General features: G+C 46.2%; 1 protein-coding gene across 2 annotated transcripts; it reads left to right on the top strand.

The window, feature by feature from the left end:
* The first annotated feature begins 328 nt into the window (after positions 1-328).
* Positions 329-15,118, top strand: VEZF1 (vascular endothelial zinc finger 1). 2 transcript variants are annotated; one of them, XM_064678140.1, is made up of 7 exons: positions 331-562; positions 5,845-6,542; positions 7,255-7,318; positions 8,310-8,493; positions 9,908-10,126; positions 12,233-12,277; positions 12,636-15,118. In XM_064678140.1, exons 1-7 carry the CDS (start codon positions 530-532, stop codon positions 13,061-13,063), a joined length of 1,671 nt encoding a protein of 556 aa, XP_064534210.1. In that variant the 5' UTR covers positions 331-529; the 3' UTR covers positions 13,064-15,118. The 2 variants fall into 2 exon arrangements, with proteins under 2 accessions (XP_064534211.1, XP_064534210.1); XM_064678141.1 differs by lacking the exon at positions 12,233-12,277 and having other exon boundaries at positions 329-562.
* Positions 15,119-17,752: the final 2,634 nt, after the last annotated feature.

The raw sequence follows: 17,752 nt of genomic DNA on the forward strand, positions 1-17,752 counted from the left end.
CGGGCGGGGGCGGCGGGCGGGGAGGGGAGAAGGGGCGGGCGGGCGGCGCAGCGGCCCCGGGGCCGGGCCGGGGCGGGCGGCGCGGCGGCCCCGGACACCTCGGCCGCTCCTCCATCTTCTCTCGCCACAGCTCGGCTTCCCCAGCCCGGGACCGGCCCATTGCCAGCCCCGCGGGGGGGGCGGCCGGCCCGCCGCGCCGCCCCGGCCCCGCCGCCCGCGCCGCCGCTCCGCCGCGCCGCCCCGGGCCCGCCGCCCGCCCCGCGGCGAGGGGAGCGGCGGGGGCGGCGCCGCGGCCGCCCGGGCCATCGCCGCCCCGCCGGGGCGCCGCGCCGCCGCCTCCCCCCTCTGGGCCGCAGTGGTGCAGCCCGAGGTTAGCGGAAGCGGCCGCTCGGCGCTGCCATGTTGAGCCGCCGCCGCCGCCGCCGCTTTGTTGTCGGCTCCATGTAGCTGCGGCCCGGGGGAGGGAGCGACGGGGGGACCGTCCGCCGCAGCCGCCGCCGCCGCCGCCCGGGGCCGCGCCGCCCCCGCCATGGAGGCCAACTGGACCGCGTTCCTCTTTCAGGTGAGGCCCCGCGGCGGCGGCGGCGCTGCCCGCGCCCCCCCTCCCTCCCTCACGGCCGCGGCCCCGCCGTTCCCCGCCGGGCCGGGCTGTCACTCAGCGCGGCCGCCCGGCCCCCGCCCGCCCCCGGCCCGGCCCGGCCCGGCCCGGCCCGGCCCGCCGGGCAGCGCCTCACGGGCCCCGCGGCTCCGCTTCTCGCTCCTTCCCTCCTGCACTTTCTCCCTCCGCCGCCGCCCCGCAGCGCGCTCCCTTCCCGCTTCCCTCGCAAACCGTCTATTCGTAGTCGTGTTTTATTTTTTCTCCCCTCCCTCCAAAACGTGAAATCGCGCTTTTTTTTTTTTTTTTTAAATTTTATTATTTTTTTGGTGTTTGTTTTTCTCTTCCACCCCCAACCCCCCCGCCCAAAAAGAAAAACAACAACAACAAAAAAAACAACCCCAAGCTTCCACCGGGCTCTAACAAAACCCCGATGGAACAAACGCCGTGTCTGGGAGAATAAATTAATCCCTCTTTAAACAGCCTGACTCAGGGCCGGCTGACGAGGGAGCTTGTTTTCTTTTAAAATAGGACGCGAGCGGGCCGGATTTCTGTAAAAACTGGCGAAATCCTAACGGGAATGGGGAGGAATAGGGACGGTGGAGCGTGCAACCCCTCCCTTTGCCAACTGAGTCACAATTTTCCCCCTTTCTGTCGGCGAAAGACTGACTTAAAAACGCCGCTGTTTATGTAATTCCGAAGAAAATCCAGTGTACCAGAAAAAAAAAAAAATCCGAAAAAAAAAAAATCCTCGCCTGGCTTTTGTGAGCCTCGCGAGCCCTTTCACGCTGGATTGTTTTCTCCTGCTCTTTTTGAGCTGGAAAACATAAAATGTGTGATTGCAGCAGCAGCGGGGAAAAAAAAAAAAAAAAAAAAAAAGCCCAGCACATCACCTTTCTCAAGGTAAAATAATCCTCTTTGCACGTTCCCGGTGGCGGCCGCTCGCTTCCTCACTGTCCTCCTCGGAATTAAACCCAAACCCAACCCGTGACACGAGTTTGAAAACCTGAGTTGAATGAATAAATCCGCCAAGAGCGAGCACCATTCCTTTAGAGAGGAAAAATTCGTCCCTTGCAAGTACCAAGGGATGAGTCACTCGCTCGGGTTCTCTGCCTCCGAAAACACGCCGGGAATGTTCCGGGGAGCCGGTACCGGGAGCTGGGCGCTGGGTTTTCCGCCTTTTCGTGATGGATGCGGGTGATGCCATCGAGTTTGGCTGAGGTCTGGTGAATTATTTCTCACTCTAGTGGGCAGTTGTGATTCGCACGTAGGAAACTTCACGCTAGGAAGTTAATCTCCTTAGTTTAGGGCCATCTCCCTCCAAGCCGGGGCTGGTGTAGTGCCTTGCTGCCTCCCAGCTGAGTGCTTTCCAGGGGAAATTTTTCCTAGGCTGGCAGGACGGTATTGCAGCAGGCTCTGAGAAATGCCAAGTAATGCTTTCAAGTACGTGTCCAGCTCCTCGCTGCTCGTCCGTGTTTTTTGAAGGTGCTGAGTTTTGAAATAGTGATGTCACAGGCTGATTTAGGAGTCGCCTTTGCTGCTTTTAATTAAGGAGTCAGCAGTTCACTTTCCCAGCGTGCGACTCGGAAGCATCTTCATAAAACTGTGATGTGGAAATTTTCCTCTGATTTTTTTTCTTATTTTTTGCCCCAAATAATAAAGCTTTCAGACCTCATAATAAATGCTGAATATCGTTTCTGGAGTGATTTTGTTAAAAATCAACGATTTGGGTTGCGAGCATCCCAAGGCACCCAGCTGAAAGCAGCATTAAGGTACTCCTGATGTGACTTTCTTCTTCCCATTCTCACAGCACACAGCAGCCAAGACCCAGCTGATTAGTTAAAATTAGTTAAAAAAAGTGGATTTAAAAGCCTCTCCCCTGTGTCGGTTAAGTAACAAATGCAAGTGACTGAATATTCATGTTCATTCTTCCTGGGGGGAGTTTTAAGCCGAGTGTGTGTTCCAGCTAGGACAGGATTCCTAAGGGACAGTTAGATACCCAGGATATAAAGTTGTAATTTTTAGCCAAATGTTTTCAGAGGAGGTTTCGACGTCGTAATTTTAGTCCTGTAGCCATGGGCTGTGCGACTGTAAATCGCTCCTTCCAAATAAAGTTGTTTGATTGTTTTTAGGTGGCATTTTGATGAATTGTATCCCTTTCTAAAGGAACAATCGTGCTACTGAATAAGCAGTTCTTGTTTGGATCTCCTTAGTCCCCGAAATGCTTATTTGGAAACCTACTTTTAGTATCTGGTCGGGAAGCGAAAGTTGTATCTGTTAATGTGAGGAGGACTCATCCATCAGATGGAGCGTTCAAGATATGACTCATCCTAATTTGTTGCTCTCACATTAAGGCTGGAGCACAAAAATATTTTAGCCTCTGGCATTGGAAGTTCACAATGCCACATCCTACACTCCGGGTCACGAATTGCAGGTTTTTTTGTTTGCTGCCCCCTCTCCCCGTGAGGGAAGAAACTAGTGACAGAACGAGGGGGTTTTGCACGAGAGCCTGTCCCAGGCTGTCAAAATATCCCCAAAATGTTGACTTGACGTTAATTCTGGGTCAAGTAAAACTGTGGTCGGAGCCTGAATAGCAGCGCCCGCGAGAGGCGTGCAGCAGGTGCTGCTTCCCTTCTCCAACGGGGAGTTAAAAAAAAATGCTGCCTGATCCTTTTTAAAAAGGCTTTAAGGCAGGCAGCCCTTGGAAACTGAGGAACAGGGCTCGTGCCACGGGGGCTGCGGGCAGGACGGTGCTAATAGCGCTGGCTCTCTGGGAACCAAGATAAGCAGACTTATGTAAGCAGCAGCTCCATAGCCTGTAGCCTTATGAATATACATTGTTTTATGTCCACTCTCTCCATCAGGTCCGTAGGAATAAGTGCATCATTACCTTGAAGTGCTGACGATTCTTTGAGGCTTAAAAATATCCATAAACTGCCTAAGTTTGAACCTTGTCCAAAGGATTTGGGCTCTCCATTATCCGATCTGTTAGCTCTGCCTTTGAAACTGTATCTCTGGAGCTATCATTAGGTGCTCTGCAGTGTCTTCTGGTGCAGTTTAACAACACTGTTTAATGCTCATTTAAAGTTGTAAAACATTTCAGATTTTTTTGAAATTAAAATTGTATCCAAGTGCTTAACTTGCTCAATACTGTGCTGTTGGTGTGTATCGTGCAGACTCTATTTTCATGCAATGTGGATGTCTCAGTGCCCTCTTAAAAACACAGAAGATAAATGGTTGAAAATCCACAATTGACACTGAAGTCAGGGAAAAGTTTAATGGAGCTGCTGGAGCTTGTGCCGTGCCCTGATTTAGCAGCGTCGCCTCCAGGAGAGTTCTGGATCCTGCTCTTCAGCAGTCGTTCTGCAAAGCAGCCCCTGGGGCTGTTGTTTGAGGTGGCTGCTGTGGCCAGGCAGGTGTGGTAATATCCAGCCTACCTGTTGCATCCTGACCTTGGGCACAGGCAGGATGGAAAATGCAGATACAGATGGACAGGCTGGCCTGGCTCCTAATGATTCCCACAAGTTTTGTCTCCGGTTACCATCCCAAATCTGGGCTTCATCCCGTGAACTGTTTTCCTGTCGGATGGGCTTGGAGTGTTAGGGAGCTCATATTCCTCCCCACATAGGTTAGTGTTGGTATCCCCTGGTGCTTTTTATCCAAAGATCACCAGCATCACTCTCCTGAAAAGTGAGATTGGAGTGGTGAAGGGCTTGTGAGGGGCAGGAGCCACCCTGCAGCCAGGGAGAGGTGCTCTGGGGTGGCCTACTGCAATCCAGAGAGGCAAAGCCTCCAGATCCAACTAGGAAAAGGTCCCAAAGTGAGCTGCTAGAAATACTGGCTTCTCCACAGGACGTGTTGAAATGGATTCCTGTGGGGAGAGCATTAGCCTGAGTGCACTCCCTAGCACTGTCCATCCTCAGCTGATCTAAAAGTAGGCAGGTTGGGGTCACACGCCAGCACAGTGTTTGGTTCAGCTTTCGCAGCCTCGAGTCGTGCTATTTTGTAAGGGAAGCTGTAGGAAAGGAGTCCTGGAAGGCTGATCTAATGGGAATGCAAGTTTCCCCAAACACAGCTTCAGGCCTGGCACGCTGCGCTAATAACGAGCCTGATTTAAAACTGGTCTGATGAGACCGAGGCACATCTTGAATACAGATGCGCTTAAACTGGCTTAAGGTGCTGGAGTGATTTATTTTAATGCTCCATTAGGCTGAATTGGTCTGTGTGGTTTCTAAACCACTTTAAAATTGTATCTGCCAGGGTTTTGTCCCAGTCTCACTGGATGAGTTTTAATAACAGTATCCACTGGTTTTCTGCCTTAGAATAACCAAGCATGGTGCAGCACAGCCCCTGGCAGCGCAGGCTGCAGCTCAGCTGAGCGGTGCTGGCCGCGGTCCCCCCTCTGCCCCTTCCTTGTAGCTTCTCCCACTGATTCTGTAGTCCAAAGTCAGTTGGTATTGGCTGTTTTCAAACAGCTTTCAGAGTTTTTTTCCCAACACCCCCCCCATGTGTGCTCTCCAGCATCTCTAGATGTCTCCCAGTGCGTATCGATTCGCTTCTCTTCCTAGCACAAAGTAGCTGCTGACGAAGAGAAAAAGGCCGTGTCGCTATTCTTGTTAGTTCCAGACACAGAGAGCACAGTGGTCAGTGGATAAATGCATCGGGAACCTGCTAAATATAGAGATGTGGCTTTAGACAGCTCCCGATTCCAGTTGCTTTGGTTTCAGTGCTGGCACACTGGTATGAACACGCTGTTTAAATAAGACGCCTTATCACATCCTGGCTCTCTGTGGCTGCAGTTCAATTTTCAGTGTGCACTAAGCTTGACTTAAAGGTGGGGCGTTATTTTGCAACTCCTGTCAGTACCTTCGTCAGCTCCAGAGACAGTCCCAAGGTGGCATCTGATACAATCATTAGCAAAATGAGTTATCTGTTATGTAAAGATCAAACGCTGTGTTAGTAAAAGATCTGACAAGCATCTCGTTGTCTTCCATAAAAAGTTGCCCTCTGGAAACTTAATAATTCTTTGGTTGTTGTGCTGTGTCCTACACTTACCACAGATCTGCACAGCGAGTGCATTTACAGTGCGAGCGGTTTATCTTGTCCAAAACCAGAATTATGTAACCTTCCCCTGTTGTTCCTTCCACGGCTTTTGGTCTAGAATATGCTTTCCTGTTGTTTGTAAATGTGCTCACCGTGTTAAAGGGAGCACCCATCCAGAGAATTTAAGTGTGAATGTTTGGTTTTAGGCACACGAAGCCTCCCATCACCAACAGCAGGCAGCACAGAACAGTTTGTTGCCTCTCCTGAGCTCTGCTGTTGAGCCGCCCGATCAGAAGCCGATTCTGCCCTTACCAATAACGCAGAAACCTCAGCCTGCACCAGAAACATTAAAGGATGCTATTGTTGGGATTAAAAAGGAAAAACCTAAAACCTCCTTTGTGTGCACTTACTGCAGCAAAGCTTTCAGGGACAGCTACCATTTGAGGCGTCACGAGTCCTGCCACACAGGGATAAAGTTAGTGTCACGGCCAAAGAAAACTCCCACCACAATGGTGCCCCTTATCTCGACCATCGCTGGTGACAACAGCCGGAGTTCGCTGGTTTCGACTATCGCAGGCATCCTGTCCACTGTCACTACGTCTTCCTCTGCCACCAACCCCAGCAGCAGCGCCGGCGCCACGGCCATGGCAGTGACGCAGACGGTGAAGAAGCCCAGCAAGCCCGTGAAGAAGAACCACGCCTGCGAGATGTGCGGAAAGGCCTTCAGGGACGTCTACCACCTCAACCGGCACAAGCTGTCCCACTCCGACGAGAAACCCTTCGAATGTCCCATTTGCAATCAGCGCTTCAAGAGAAAGGATCGCATGACCTACCACGTGAGGTCTCACGAGGGGGGCATCACGAAACCCTACACCTGTGGTGTTTGTGGAAAAGGCTTCTCGAGGTACCGTGTAGCAAATCCCAGGCGCGCTCCACTGTTGGCTCTTCGTACGCAGGAAGGGTTAAGCTGGCAGAGCGAGGGGCTGGGAGAACCAGGCCTTTGAGGAGATTGGCGAGGGGATAAGGAGCCTTGTCTGCCTCCAGGGTGGGGGTCTCCATCTGAGCCGGGTTAGCAGTGGCCAAAAGCGGTCACTTTTGTAGGAGAGTGGTTGGAAATGGCCTCACAACGTCATCCAGGTCCTGTAGGACACAAGTCTGTGTCACGGGGGTGGGCACAGAGCCCCTTTACCAGCCTTTGCCACAGTCTGTGACCGAATGGGGCAGGGCAGGTAAACTGTCACCTGGTCTTGTAGCAGGGCTGAGGGCACTGACAGAGCTCTGGGGGGAGCTTGCATTGCTGCTGGCTGTGTCTGTACCTGTGCTTGCAGCAGAGAAAACATCAACCTTTACAGCTGCTGCGCTCTCACCTTTACACAAGGTGTGACCAAATGTACCATTTTTGGGTGTGTAAGGAGAACAGGGTTAAGGATTAAGCTGCAAACTGGGTCCCAGAGTAACTGTGGGGAGCTCTGGGTGACAGCCACTGGTAGGTGAGGGGAAGGTATTTATTCTGGGGGCTGCAGGGGGTCTCCAGCAGTGTCAGCCCACTCGCCAAGGTGTCCTTACTGTGTGTTTGTAACAGTGCATTTTCTCTCCTGTTGCTCTCTTTTTTGCAGGCCTGATCATTTAAGCTGTCACGTTAAACACGTTCACTCAACAGAGAGACCCTTCAAATGCCAAGTAAGGGCTAAAATGATTTATTAAGAACAATACCTTATTGTATCAGTACAATCTCAGGTGAATCTTTCCAGAGCTGTATTTGCTCCCAGACTTTCCTTTGATAAGCAAGTTTAGGAGTAAAGGCACATCCACCCGCATAACACAGTGCTGGAGTTCTGGTGGAAGTTTAAAAAGATGCTGTGGCTGCTTTTTTAGGAAGATTAGAGGCTTTTTGCTGTCTTGGAGAACAGCATAGTTGCTCTATTTTACCATATGCTTAACTTAGTAGTAGGGTTGTAACAGCATCCTCAGCTCAGTGCTGATTTGTGGAGTAATGTGTGCAGTGTGTTTCTCAGCATGTTAAAATCAAATGTCTCTCAGTACATCTATTTAAAATGGATGGGAATGCTTGATTCTGGATCTGTTATTTTGCTGGAAGGGGAAGGCAAGTTGTCGTAAGTTGATGACTGAGTCTAAGAGAAATAATTAAATTGCCCTTGAACAATTAACTGTTTTGCTTGGAATATCCATGCTTATTCCAACCTCTGTTTTACTGACTCATCTTATTAAATAAAAGGCTCGGGTAAAAAGAATAGCATTAGGAAGAGGTTTTATTTCCTTGTTCTGGATGGGAACAGACGTAATTGAGCAATTCAAGAGATCAAATTCATATTTGTACAGTAAAATTATATCAAAAAACAACTTTGCCTGCTCCAGGCTTTTTTATAAGCTCCCTCTTGCTTTGGAGGGTAAGGCAACCTGCTATTTTAAGAAATTTCAAGTAGTATTGAGTATGATTTTTGTCCTGATTGTCTCAGAAACGAGTACCACTCTCAGTCTCTGTTTAGTAGCTTGATTTTGGTTTCTCTATAAATACAGGTAAAACTTAATGTTGTCAGTACATTTAGGATACTGTTAGGACCTGCAAGGTAAAAAGGGCTCTCAGTGGGCCTTAACTGCTGCTGCAATGCTGCTGTCTGCACCTCAAGTGTAACTGTTGTCCTCCATCTAGACGTGCACTGCTGCCTTTGCCACCAAAGACAGACTGCGGACACACATGGTGCGCCATGAAGGAAAGGTATCGTGTAATATCTGTGGTAAACTTCTGAGTGCAGCATATATCACCAGCCACTTAAAGACACACGGGCAGAGCCAAAGTATCAACTGTAATACCTGTAAACAAGGCATCAATAAAAGTAGGTGAACGTTTTACAAACATTTCTAATAACAGTGTGCGTGCGAAGGGAATTGCCTTTGATGACGTTAAAATGCAAGGAACCCATCAGTCTGGGTGGTCACACCTCTCAAAAGTAGATATTTAGTAAGAGAATCTGCTTCAGCTCAAGAATTGGCATGTGGGGAACTGGTTGGCTGCTAGACTGTGCTCTTGTCCCTTAGGAATGCCCTGCAGTTTGTGAGAGTGCCCAGGTTTTCTCACCTTCTAATTACAGTGCTTCCTCAACTATGCAGGCCTAGAAGTCCAACACATAATTTGGAGATTTTAGGCTATTTAAGAACTGCTAAAATCTGCCAGGTTTCAGGTTTAAAGCATCACCTAAAGCTCATCAAAATTAGGAGAAAGATTTCTGTGCTTTTCCTGAGCTTTGACCCCAAGGCTTAATGTTTCCTCCCTCTGGCAGTAGCTGACAAGAAGAGGATTTAAATCCAGCCCTGATGTGTTTTGGGCATTAATGGCATCTGACTGGTGTTGTGCAGGAGGTCAGATGAGATGTTTGTAGTAGTTCTTTCTGGTCTTAACCTCTGTGGAGATGCTGCAGCCTGGACCTGGGAGTGCCTAGCAAACAAATGAAGACTTGACTTTCAAATACCTGTAACTTAAGTTAACCCACAGGGTTAGTGATATAAAATGGGTTTTCAGAGGAACAAGAGGAAGAAGTAAAGCATGTCTTTGACTTCGTCCTAAAGCCTTTTAAACTGTATTGATTTACAGCATCTTTGCTGTTCCTGTTACTCCTGGATAATTTGAAGGTACTGGGAATGTCTGAAATGCCTGATTGTTGAGCTTAGTAGGAAATTTGGATGGGAAGTATTTTTTAAGGTATAGGGTTACAGCTCTGGCTTCCCAAGCCAGTATGGTGGTGCTAAGCCAGTTCACATGAGGCATTTAGAGCAGTTGTTAGAGGTGGGAATGATGAGCTGTACTGTGGCCAGGGAGTAGTGACAGGCTGTTCTGTGATGTAAAGGTAAACTGAAAGTTTTAAGTCACACTTGCAATAAAAAGTAAAAAGGTTTTTAATTTTTTTTTGGGTTGGAGCTGAGGTTTAGAAAAAATGGAATCAGCTTGAGTTCTAGAGGCTCAGTGGAGTCTTTGATTTCATTCTTCCTAAATACAAACTAAATAATCAGAAAGGAAGTCAATTTTTGGCAGTTAAAGCAGATGTTCTTGACTTATATTCTGGTTTTTAGGTCTTGGAAAAGTAGTTTTATAAAGCACAGAATTAATTATATGGTTTTAAATATCTCTGTGATTTTTTGCTCTTGGAATCCTGTGAGATTCCACACACTCTTTATGGAAGTTGCCTTTGTGATCTCAGCAGAAAACAGAGTAACTTTTCAAGGTGAATTTGTGTTCTTACTTAATTGGCATAGCATGCATGAGTGAAGAGACCAGCAACCAGAAACAGCAACAGCAGCAGCAACAACAGCAACAACAACAACAGCAGCAGCAGCAGCAGCAGCAGCAACAACAGCAGCAACAGCAGCAGCAGCAGCAACAGCAGCAACAGCAGCAACACGTAACAAGTTGGCCTGGAAAGCAGGTAGAGACCCTGAGATTGTGGGAAGAGGCCGTCAAAGCGAGGAAGAAAGGTAAACCAAACCAGTATTGATGGGTTTAGCTCTGTGAGGCAGTGCAGTTTGCAGTTCTGTAGGGAGGTCAAGGTGTCAGGAGGGATGTTTTACAGGACAGTTGCATTCCTGGTGTTAGAAGTCACAGCTCAGGACTAGCAGGAGGAAGCAGGCCCAGGATTAGGCTGTGTTACATGAACTCCTCTTTGCTTGCTCTCTTTGGTCTCTGTGTCTATAGCAGCCATCAGTTACAAAGGGAGGCTTGTGTCTGCTCCAGGGCAGGAGTGTGGGCTTTGACTTGCATGTGGCTTTGAGCTGTGTTTGTGCATATTTACCCTTGTTCACTTGTGTATATATATATATATATGTATATATACACACCCCCCCTCTGTCTTTGCGTCACCAGTTTGCATGTGTGTGCTTTCTGTTCCTGTTCATCTTCTCTCTCCCAATTTATTCCATCTACTTTATCATCATTAACTCTCCTGGACTTTTTCTAGACCTCAGAGAACTTAATCTTCTCCCTCTGTTGCTTTTTTTTTCATTACAAAATGAACTAATCAGTGATCCTGTTTTTCATTAGTGCTGGATCACACCTTACCTGTGCTGCCATAATCAAAGAGAAATTGCTTCCTGTTGTTGGCCACTGTGTCAGTTTGTAAAGAACTGTAAAGCATTTTTAGGATATAGTAGTTTAAACTCTCCCATTACTGCTGCTTATTTGTTTCACAACAGTTTGATTTCTAATGCCTGTCATGTGACTCTTGTGGATTACATGTTTTAGAAGCTCTTAGTGACCATTTGCTGTTTTTCACTGGCTGTTTTTAGGAATGTTTTTGACTCACCTTATTTTTTTTCTTTTCTCCTAACCTTCCTTTCAGTTTCTTCAATCTGTTTTTCTTTTCTAGGTCTTGTTTGTGTTTTAGGCTGTTTGCTCCTTTCGCCTTGTTATGCCAGTAATTGAATTCTAGACAGTGTAGAAACAGCTTATTCATGTTAAGATGTACTGATAACAGAAACATAAATATCATCAGGCCACTAAGCAGATAAAGCAAATGGGTGTTGGATTTAGAAAATCTCTTGAGAATTATTTTCCTGCTTGTTTCTTCCTATGTCTTGTTCCTTTTTCCCTTCGTTGCTTATTGAGATTATTGAATGTGCTTTAACAGAAGTGGTTTGGGGCAGGATTGGGGGTGAGGGAGGTGGGTGGGTAGGAGTGGTGTCAGACTGATGCTGTTAGCTTTGTTTAACTGGGGAAGGGGCATGGGTGGGATGTGTCTTTGGGTGTGACTGTGCTTGAAGGTGAAGTTAGACCAGTCAGTGCCATGCCTGAGCTGCTCTTTCCTTGCTGGTTCTCCTGTGCTGGTGCCACTTGTGGTCGCTTTGCAACACTAGATGGGATTTTTTTAGTCTAATACAATTTATTTTCACAATTTTTATTTTATTTTTTTTTTTTACTCTTTCCCTTCCTTTCCACCCCTCCTAGCTATGGACTTTGAAGAACCAACAGTAACCCTTGAATGGGGCTAATGTTGCTTTCAAAGTTACATTTGTATTGCCCGAGTGGCAAAGCGGACTCTTTGCTCCTGTTTTACCTCTGACACGTGGGTGTAACTGAGCTTGGGGTCCTGCCCTACAAATGTGGAATAAGACACGACTTAGCCATGCTGTAACGCTGATGTAGAACACGATTTTCCCTGGTTTCTTTAGTAGTCAGCCCTCCCCTTTCCCCTCCTCCTGTTTTTGGAGCCTCCTGGTGTGGGTAGCCGGCAGGTGGTGCTGATGGATGTGTAGAGAGCCCTCCTTCCCCCCTCGGCCCCCCTCGCCAGCCCTGCTCCCCAGTGCCCGGCCCTGCTCCCCAGCCCCTGCCCGCTGCCCTCCTGGGTCTCCCTTGCTCAGCACTTCATTCCTGCTTGCTGCTAAACCACCCCAAAAAACCCCAAACGAATGTGGAAGCTGAGGAGCTGAAGGGGGTTGAAGGATGTACTGCTGGGGTAGGCTTGGAGTAGAGGTACTGTGAGCAGCGGAGCAATTAAGTAGCAGTAATTAAGACTGAAATAAGCAGGTAAATATTGAAACGAGCTTTGCTTATCAGTCCCTAATAATGACTTTTTAAAACCTTCACAGAATGTCAGTTCACCTTTGAGAAGGCTATAGAGTACGTACCATTCGGTATGTACACTCTCTCCTCTATTTCTAATGTTCCTCTTGGGAGGATTTTTTTGATTGTACGATACTGTTTTTATGAACATGGAAACCCTCTTGCTAAGACAACCTCACTTGAATTCTCAGGAAAAAAAAAAAAAAATTGAATTGAAATGACCTGCATGAGAGTTTGTATTTCCTGTAGGCTATAGAATGTTAACAGTTTTAACTTACTAATAATTCCTAAAGAAAATTATTCCGGAATTTGTACCTGTTCTTGTTTGGTTTTTGGGTTTTTTTGTTTTGTTTTGTTTTGTTTAAATCTTGTCCATGGGTTTTTTTTATGTGTTAAAAACTTTTTGTCTTTTTTATGTCTCATTTTTAGAAGCTGCTAACTTGTGCCAAACCTCCACTGCTGCTACTACGCCTGTGACTCTTACTACTCCATTCAATATAACGTCCTCTGTGGCTTCTGGGACTATCACAAACCCAGTCACAGTGGCAGCTGCAATGAGCATGAGAAGTCCAGTAAATGTATCAAGTGCAGTTAATATATCCAGTCCGATGAACTTAGGGCATCCTGTAACTATAACCAGTCCTCTGTCCATGACCTCGCCCCTCACGCTCACCACCCCGGTGAACCTGCCCACCCCGGTCACGGCTCCAGTGAACATAGCGCACCCCGTCACCATCACGTCCCCCATGAACCTGCCCACCCCCATGACGCTGGCTGGCCCCCTCAACATAGCCATGAGACCAGTGGAGAGCATGCCTTTCCTGCCCCAGGCCTTGCCCACCTCTCCTCCCTGGTAAACAAGTTCTAAACAGTATTAAAAAGGATTAAAATGGAATCCTTACCAGCAGTTCTTTTTTGGGTTTTGTTTGGTTGGGTTTTTTTTTTTTCTTTTTTCTTTTTTTTCTTTTATTTTGGTTTTTGTTTTGTTTTGTTCTGTTGGGTTTTTTGTTTTGTTTTGTTTTAGTTCATAATAAATTCAGGCTAAGACACTGGGGCAACACCATCAGAGACCACAGTAGCATCTTCCCCTTGATTTGGCTCACATGGTTCAGGCTTGAGTTTCACTGGAGCACTTCATTTAAAGTAAGTTTTACCTTGTAGCTGACTGATGCTGAATTAGAGCAGATACTTATTTGCCAGAGTTTTTAAAGAAAAAAAAAAAAAAAAAACCAACAAAAAAAAAAGGTAATTAAAAAAACAGTTTTATGTTTTATCCCCTGAAATTATAACTTAGAAAATTACTTTAATCTAAACACTAGCAAAGACCCCTCTGTATCTGTGACAGGGTGGATGGCTCATTTTAACCTGCCAGGCAAGTCCACTGTTTCTGAGCTAGTGTAGAACCTTTGTCTGTGTTGATGTTTTTTTTTTTTTTAATGAGTAAATGCATTACAATGTTGTCATTTAAAAAAAAAATGCATTTTTGGAGAAAATATGCATTTTACCTTTGGGAATATGATAATTTCAGGCAGCATTCCCTATGGGAAAGGTGATACCAGCTCTGATATGCAAAGCATATGATAACTTATCATTCTAACTTCAACATATAATAGGGATTGTGACCTGATATTTGGAGATGTAAATATTACCCAACATATTACCCTAAGGGAATAGAGCATTGTAGTCAACATTTTTTTTAAAAAAACTGTTATTGTTTGGTGAGAAACAGCCATGGCTGACAGAAGAGGAGTCGAAATGTATGTAAACATGGTCTCTGAACAGTCAGACCCCCATGGGACTCTTATCTAGGAGCAAAAGGAGTGCTTGGAAACTTAAGAAATATTGCTTTAAGCTGGAAGATTCTGGAGGCCCTGGGTGTGATTTTTATGCCCTCTGCCTCCCAATCAGAGCCTGCTGGTGTTCCAGCAGGGGACAGACGTGTTAGTTGTTCACTAGAAGTTTTGTCTTATATTAAATTGTATACAGTTTTTATTCTAACCACTAACTAGGTAGGATGCCCCTCCAGGACAAGCAGAGAGCGTCTTTTAATTTCTCCCCTATTTCTTAATCAAGTGTTGTGCAAATCTGTTCAACTTTGTAAATATTTGCAAACATCATCATTTTTACGTTATTCTTCTATTGTGTTAACACATTTCTTTGAATTTGTGGAAGTTCTGGGGTGCTGAGCTGTCCAGCCCAGAACTGCTCCATAAATGGTCACACATGTTTAAGCTACATGTGCTTTTTATTTCTTAACCTGTTTATCTGTACATAAAGTAGAAAGCAAAAATCTAGGGAAACAGATATACTTTTTAGACTATCATGTCACATATTCACATTTTTAAAACTTTGTTTAAAAAAACAAACAAACAAACCACCCTAAACCCAAGACTCTACAAGAAATAAAAAAAAAAAAAAAACAGGAAAAAAAAAAAAAAGAAATTACAGTTGAGATGTTTTTATCTTATTGAATTTGAGAGCTCTGGAGATTAGCGTGTGCATTTTCACAGAGTCATAGCAGGACTGACCAGTCACACTGGACTGCTTCCGTTCCTCCCCGGCCGTGTCCGTGCGAGCAGTGATTGCCAGGCTGCTGGCTCAGGTGACAGGTATCTGTATCCTTATGTGAAACTGTTCTAGGGGCTTGGACTACATAGTAAAACAAAAACAGACAAAAAAAAAAATAATAGAGCTTAGTGTAAAATAATTTTATAAATGATCTTTTGTACTTTAGGACATCAAATTGTACAACTTTTGTATATATAAAAGCTTAGGAACTTTCTGTTTAGCAGAAAGGAAACACATTCCTACACTTTTAATGTATATGTTTGTTATAATGTCCATGTAAACATATGCCCTATGTTTGTGCCTTTTAATTAGTTTGTCTCAATAAACAAAAATGTAGAGAAGAATATGTAGCTATGACTTTGTTACCACTGTTCTTCCTCCAGCTGTGTAGAGGTCTGTGTTTTTGCCCTGTGTGGAGCTCGGCGGGCGGGGAGCGGCACGGCCGGCCCGCAGCCCCAGGCGCATGCACCCCAGCCTCCCTCCCCACAGCCCCCTGCATGTTGGGACCTGTAGATTGTGAGCCATCTCTGGGACCCGTGGCCACGACACCACCTTGCACCAGTTTTCCAAAGTAGGTGTAGCCTTCCGGGTCTGGGTAACCACAGAGATGACCCTTAGGTGAAGTTTGGGTGTCCCTGAGCTTAAAAAAAAAAAAAAAAAAAGGAAAAAAAAAGAACAAAAGCATTAAAAGCCAATATGAAAATGTGTACTAGAAGTGGTTATCTATGAATTACTTACAATAAACAGGTGTGAGACTTAATTGTATGTTGTCAATTACTGCAGTATTGACAGTGGGTCCCTCGCACAGCCTGGCTGCTGTTATTTTTATCCCAGCAGTGTAGCAGTAGAATAAACACATTAAACACCGGCAAGGAAATTTTTCACTGTGACAGAGGCTTCCCAAACCACTAACCATGGTGCTCTTAGCGTGGCATAGGAAAAGGGCTGTTTCCTTTTTATTTTATGTTGGTTCTGCTCGACTGTACCTGGTTTATGTCCACAAAGCTGCATTAGCTAATTGTCGACCTGTTTCATTTGTACTTGGGTAAACATTTGCTTTGTGCCGTGTATTAATGGGTCCGAGGTGTCCTCAGCTGTCTCGGTGCGGACATTGACTGCGCTCTGTAATGCCGTCCTGCCAAATACATTAAGCTGTTTTTCTGACAAACAAAAGCTACCTGGTCAAGTAGTTTATCCGACGTGCATGCTCCCTGCTAATCCGTGTCCGTCCCCGTGCGGCGGGGCCGGAGCTGTCACGGCCGGTGATCCGTGCGGCACCTCGCGCTAAGGCTCTAGGAAAATGGTGGCTGTGAAGAACAGATGCTCCTGTTACACCGAGTTAGTTTCTATGCAGCTGATGTGCTTAGCCTAGTTTATTTCATGGAAACTTTTAAGCTGGATCGAGTCCAACATCCAGGGAAGCCTATTGCTGCCGTTGGTTCGAGTGGGGTTTATATCGAGCCCATTCAGGTCTCCAATTGCAAGGAGTTCAATAGGGGGTTTATTTTTTTCCTTCTGAAGTTTCCGTAAGCATTCAGCGTGAGGTGAATGGCTTAGCACCGACTGAGAGTTTTAAAAGTTGAATTTTGCCTTGGATTTGTGCCGTGGACAGTCAGAGCAGTCAGATGAACGGCACAGAGGGGCGTCCTCCGCGCGAGGAGAGCCGCGGGTGCCGGCTCTGGAAGCGGCCACGGGGACGTAAGTATTCCAGCCCAGCCACCCACACTGCCAGGAGTGGGGTAAATGGTATAAATGGGCAGGTTTTCTCTTTATTTGGAACACCCCACCACTTCCAGAGGGTGTTTGGGGTGAGGAGAAATCCGGGATTCCACCTTTTATTGAAGAGTTACACCTGAGTGTTGTAAATTGGGAAGATTCTGTTCAGTCAAGATGGATCAGAGAGAAACACGTTTTATTCTCAGCATAAGACTTTAATTCTATTTGCCCTTGCTCACCAATAAAACATTTTTTTCCCCCCTCTTAAAACAACTTTTTCTTTAGAGAGGCGGAAGAAAGAAGTATTTAATGTGTTTGCATTTGTCCACGAGAGGTTTAAAGAAAACCACCCAGACCCCAGTAAGCTGTTGAGCTGCAGCAATCCCAGGTTACATAAAGGGGCCGGGGCTGCTGAGGATTAGCCGGGGCATTCTGGGTGCTGATAAGCCTCCAAGTTCTGCTTGCTCTTCCCTCACTTTTATTTTAGAAACAGCCACTCAGAGCTGTATCCTGAAAACCACCTGGGGTTCATTTTCAAGGCTGAGAGGGTTAGATTCCCACCAAAGAGAGAAGGAGGGAAAACTGGGATTTGAGGAACGCTCAGGTTTTTGAAGCATCCAGCACTGTGGTGTTTTTTATCTCAGAGTCCCCGTGTGGGAGCTGAGTTGTTGAGAAGTGAACAACAGTTTGTCAGTGCCGGGCCCTTCGGAAAACTCCTGCCCTGCTCATTGGTGGCTGAGTTTATCCATCTCAAAAATAGATTGAACAGTGTTTTCAAAAGGCAGCTATTAAAAGCGCTTCAAGTTTTTAAATGCCGTTGAGGTCTCAGTGCTTAAGTGGACCTTTTAACCCATGCTTTTTAGAGAAAAAGTGTAAAAATAAATCTCTTCTAATTGTCAGAGAATAAAACAAATTAAACCTGATCCCCTTCTACGCATTTGTTTAATTCAGCATGTTTATACTTCTTATCTTTGGATTGTTCGCTCACAGCAGCCGAGGGGTGACAGAGGAACTACGTGCTAATTTTTATGTCAAAAATAGCTTTCACCTTTAAAGGCACATGGCTCACTGGCTGTTTGCTAATTACAAAAAGAATGCCAGAGCTTCTCCTGCAAATCCGTTTTACAGCTGTGTTCAGATTGGACTGTCAGCCCCTGGTTAAAATTGAGTGCTGAGGTCTTGACCTAGAAACAACCCTTTTTTGGTATTGGTTTGGAAAGAGTATTTCAGTGCTGAGAGGAGCTGAGCCAGGCTGTCCAGCC

The sequence above is a fragment of the Pseudopipra pipra genome, chromosome 21 (assembly GCF_036250125.1).
Source record: "Pseudopipra pipra isolate bDixPip1 chromosome 21, bDixPip1.hap1, whole genome shotgun sequence".
NCBI classification, from domain to species: domain Eukaryota; kingdom Metazoa; phylum Chordata; class Aves; order Passeriformes; family Pipridae; genus Pseudopipra; species Pseudopipra pipra.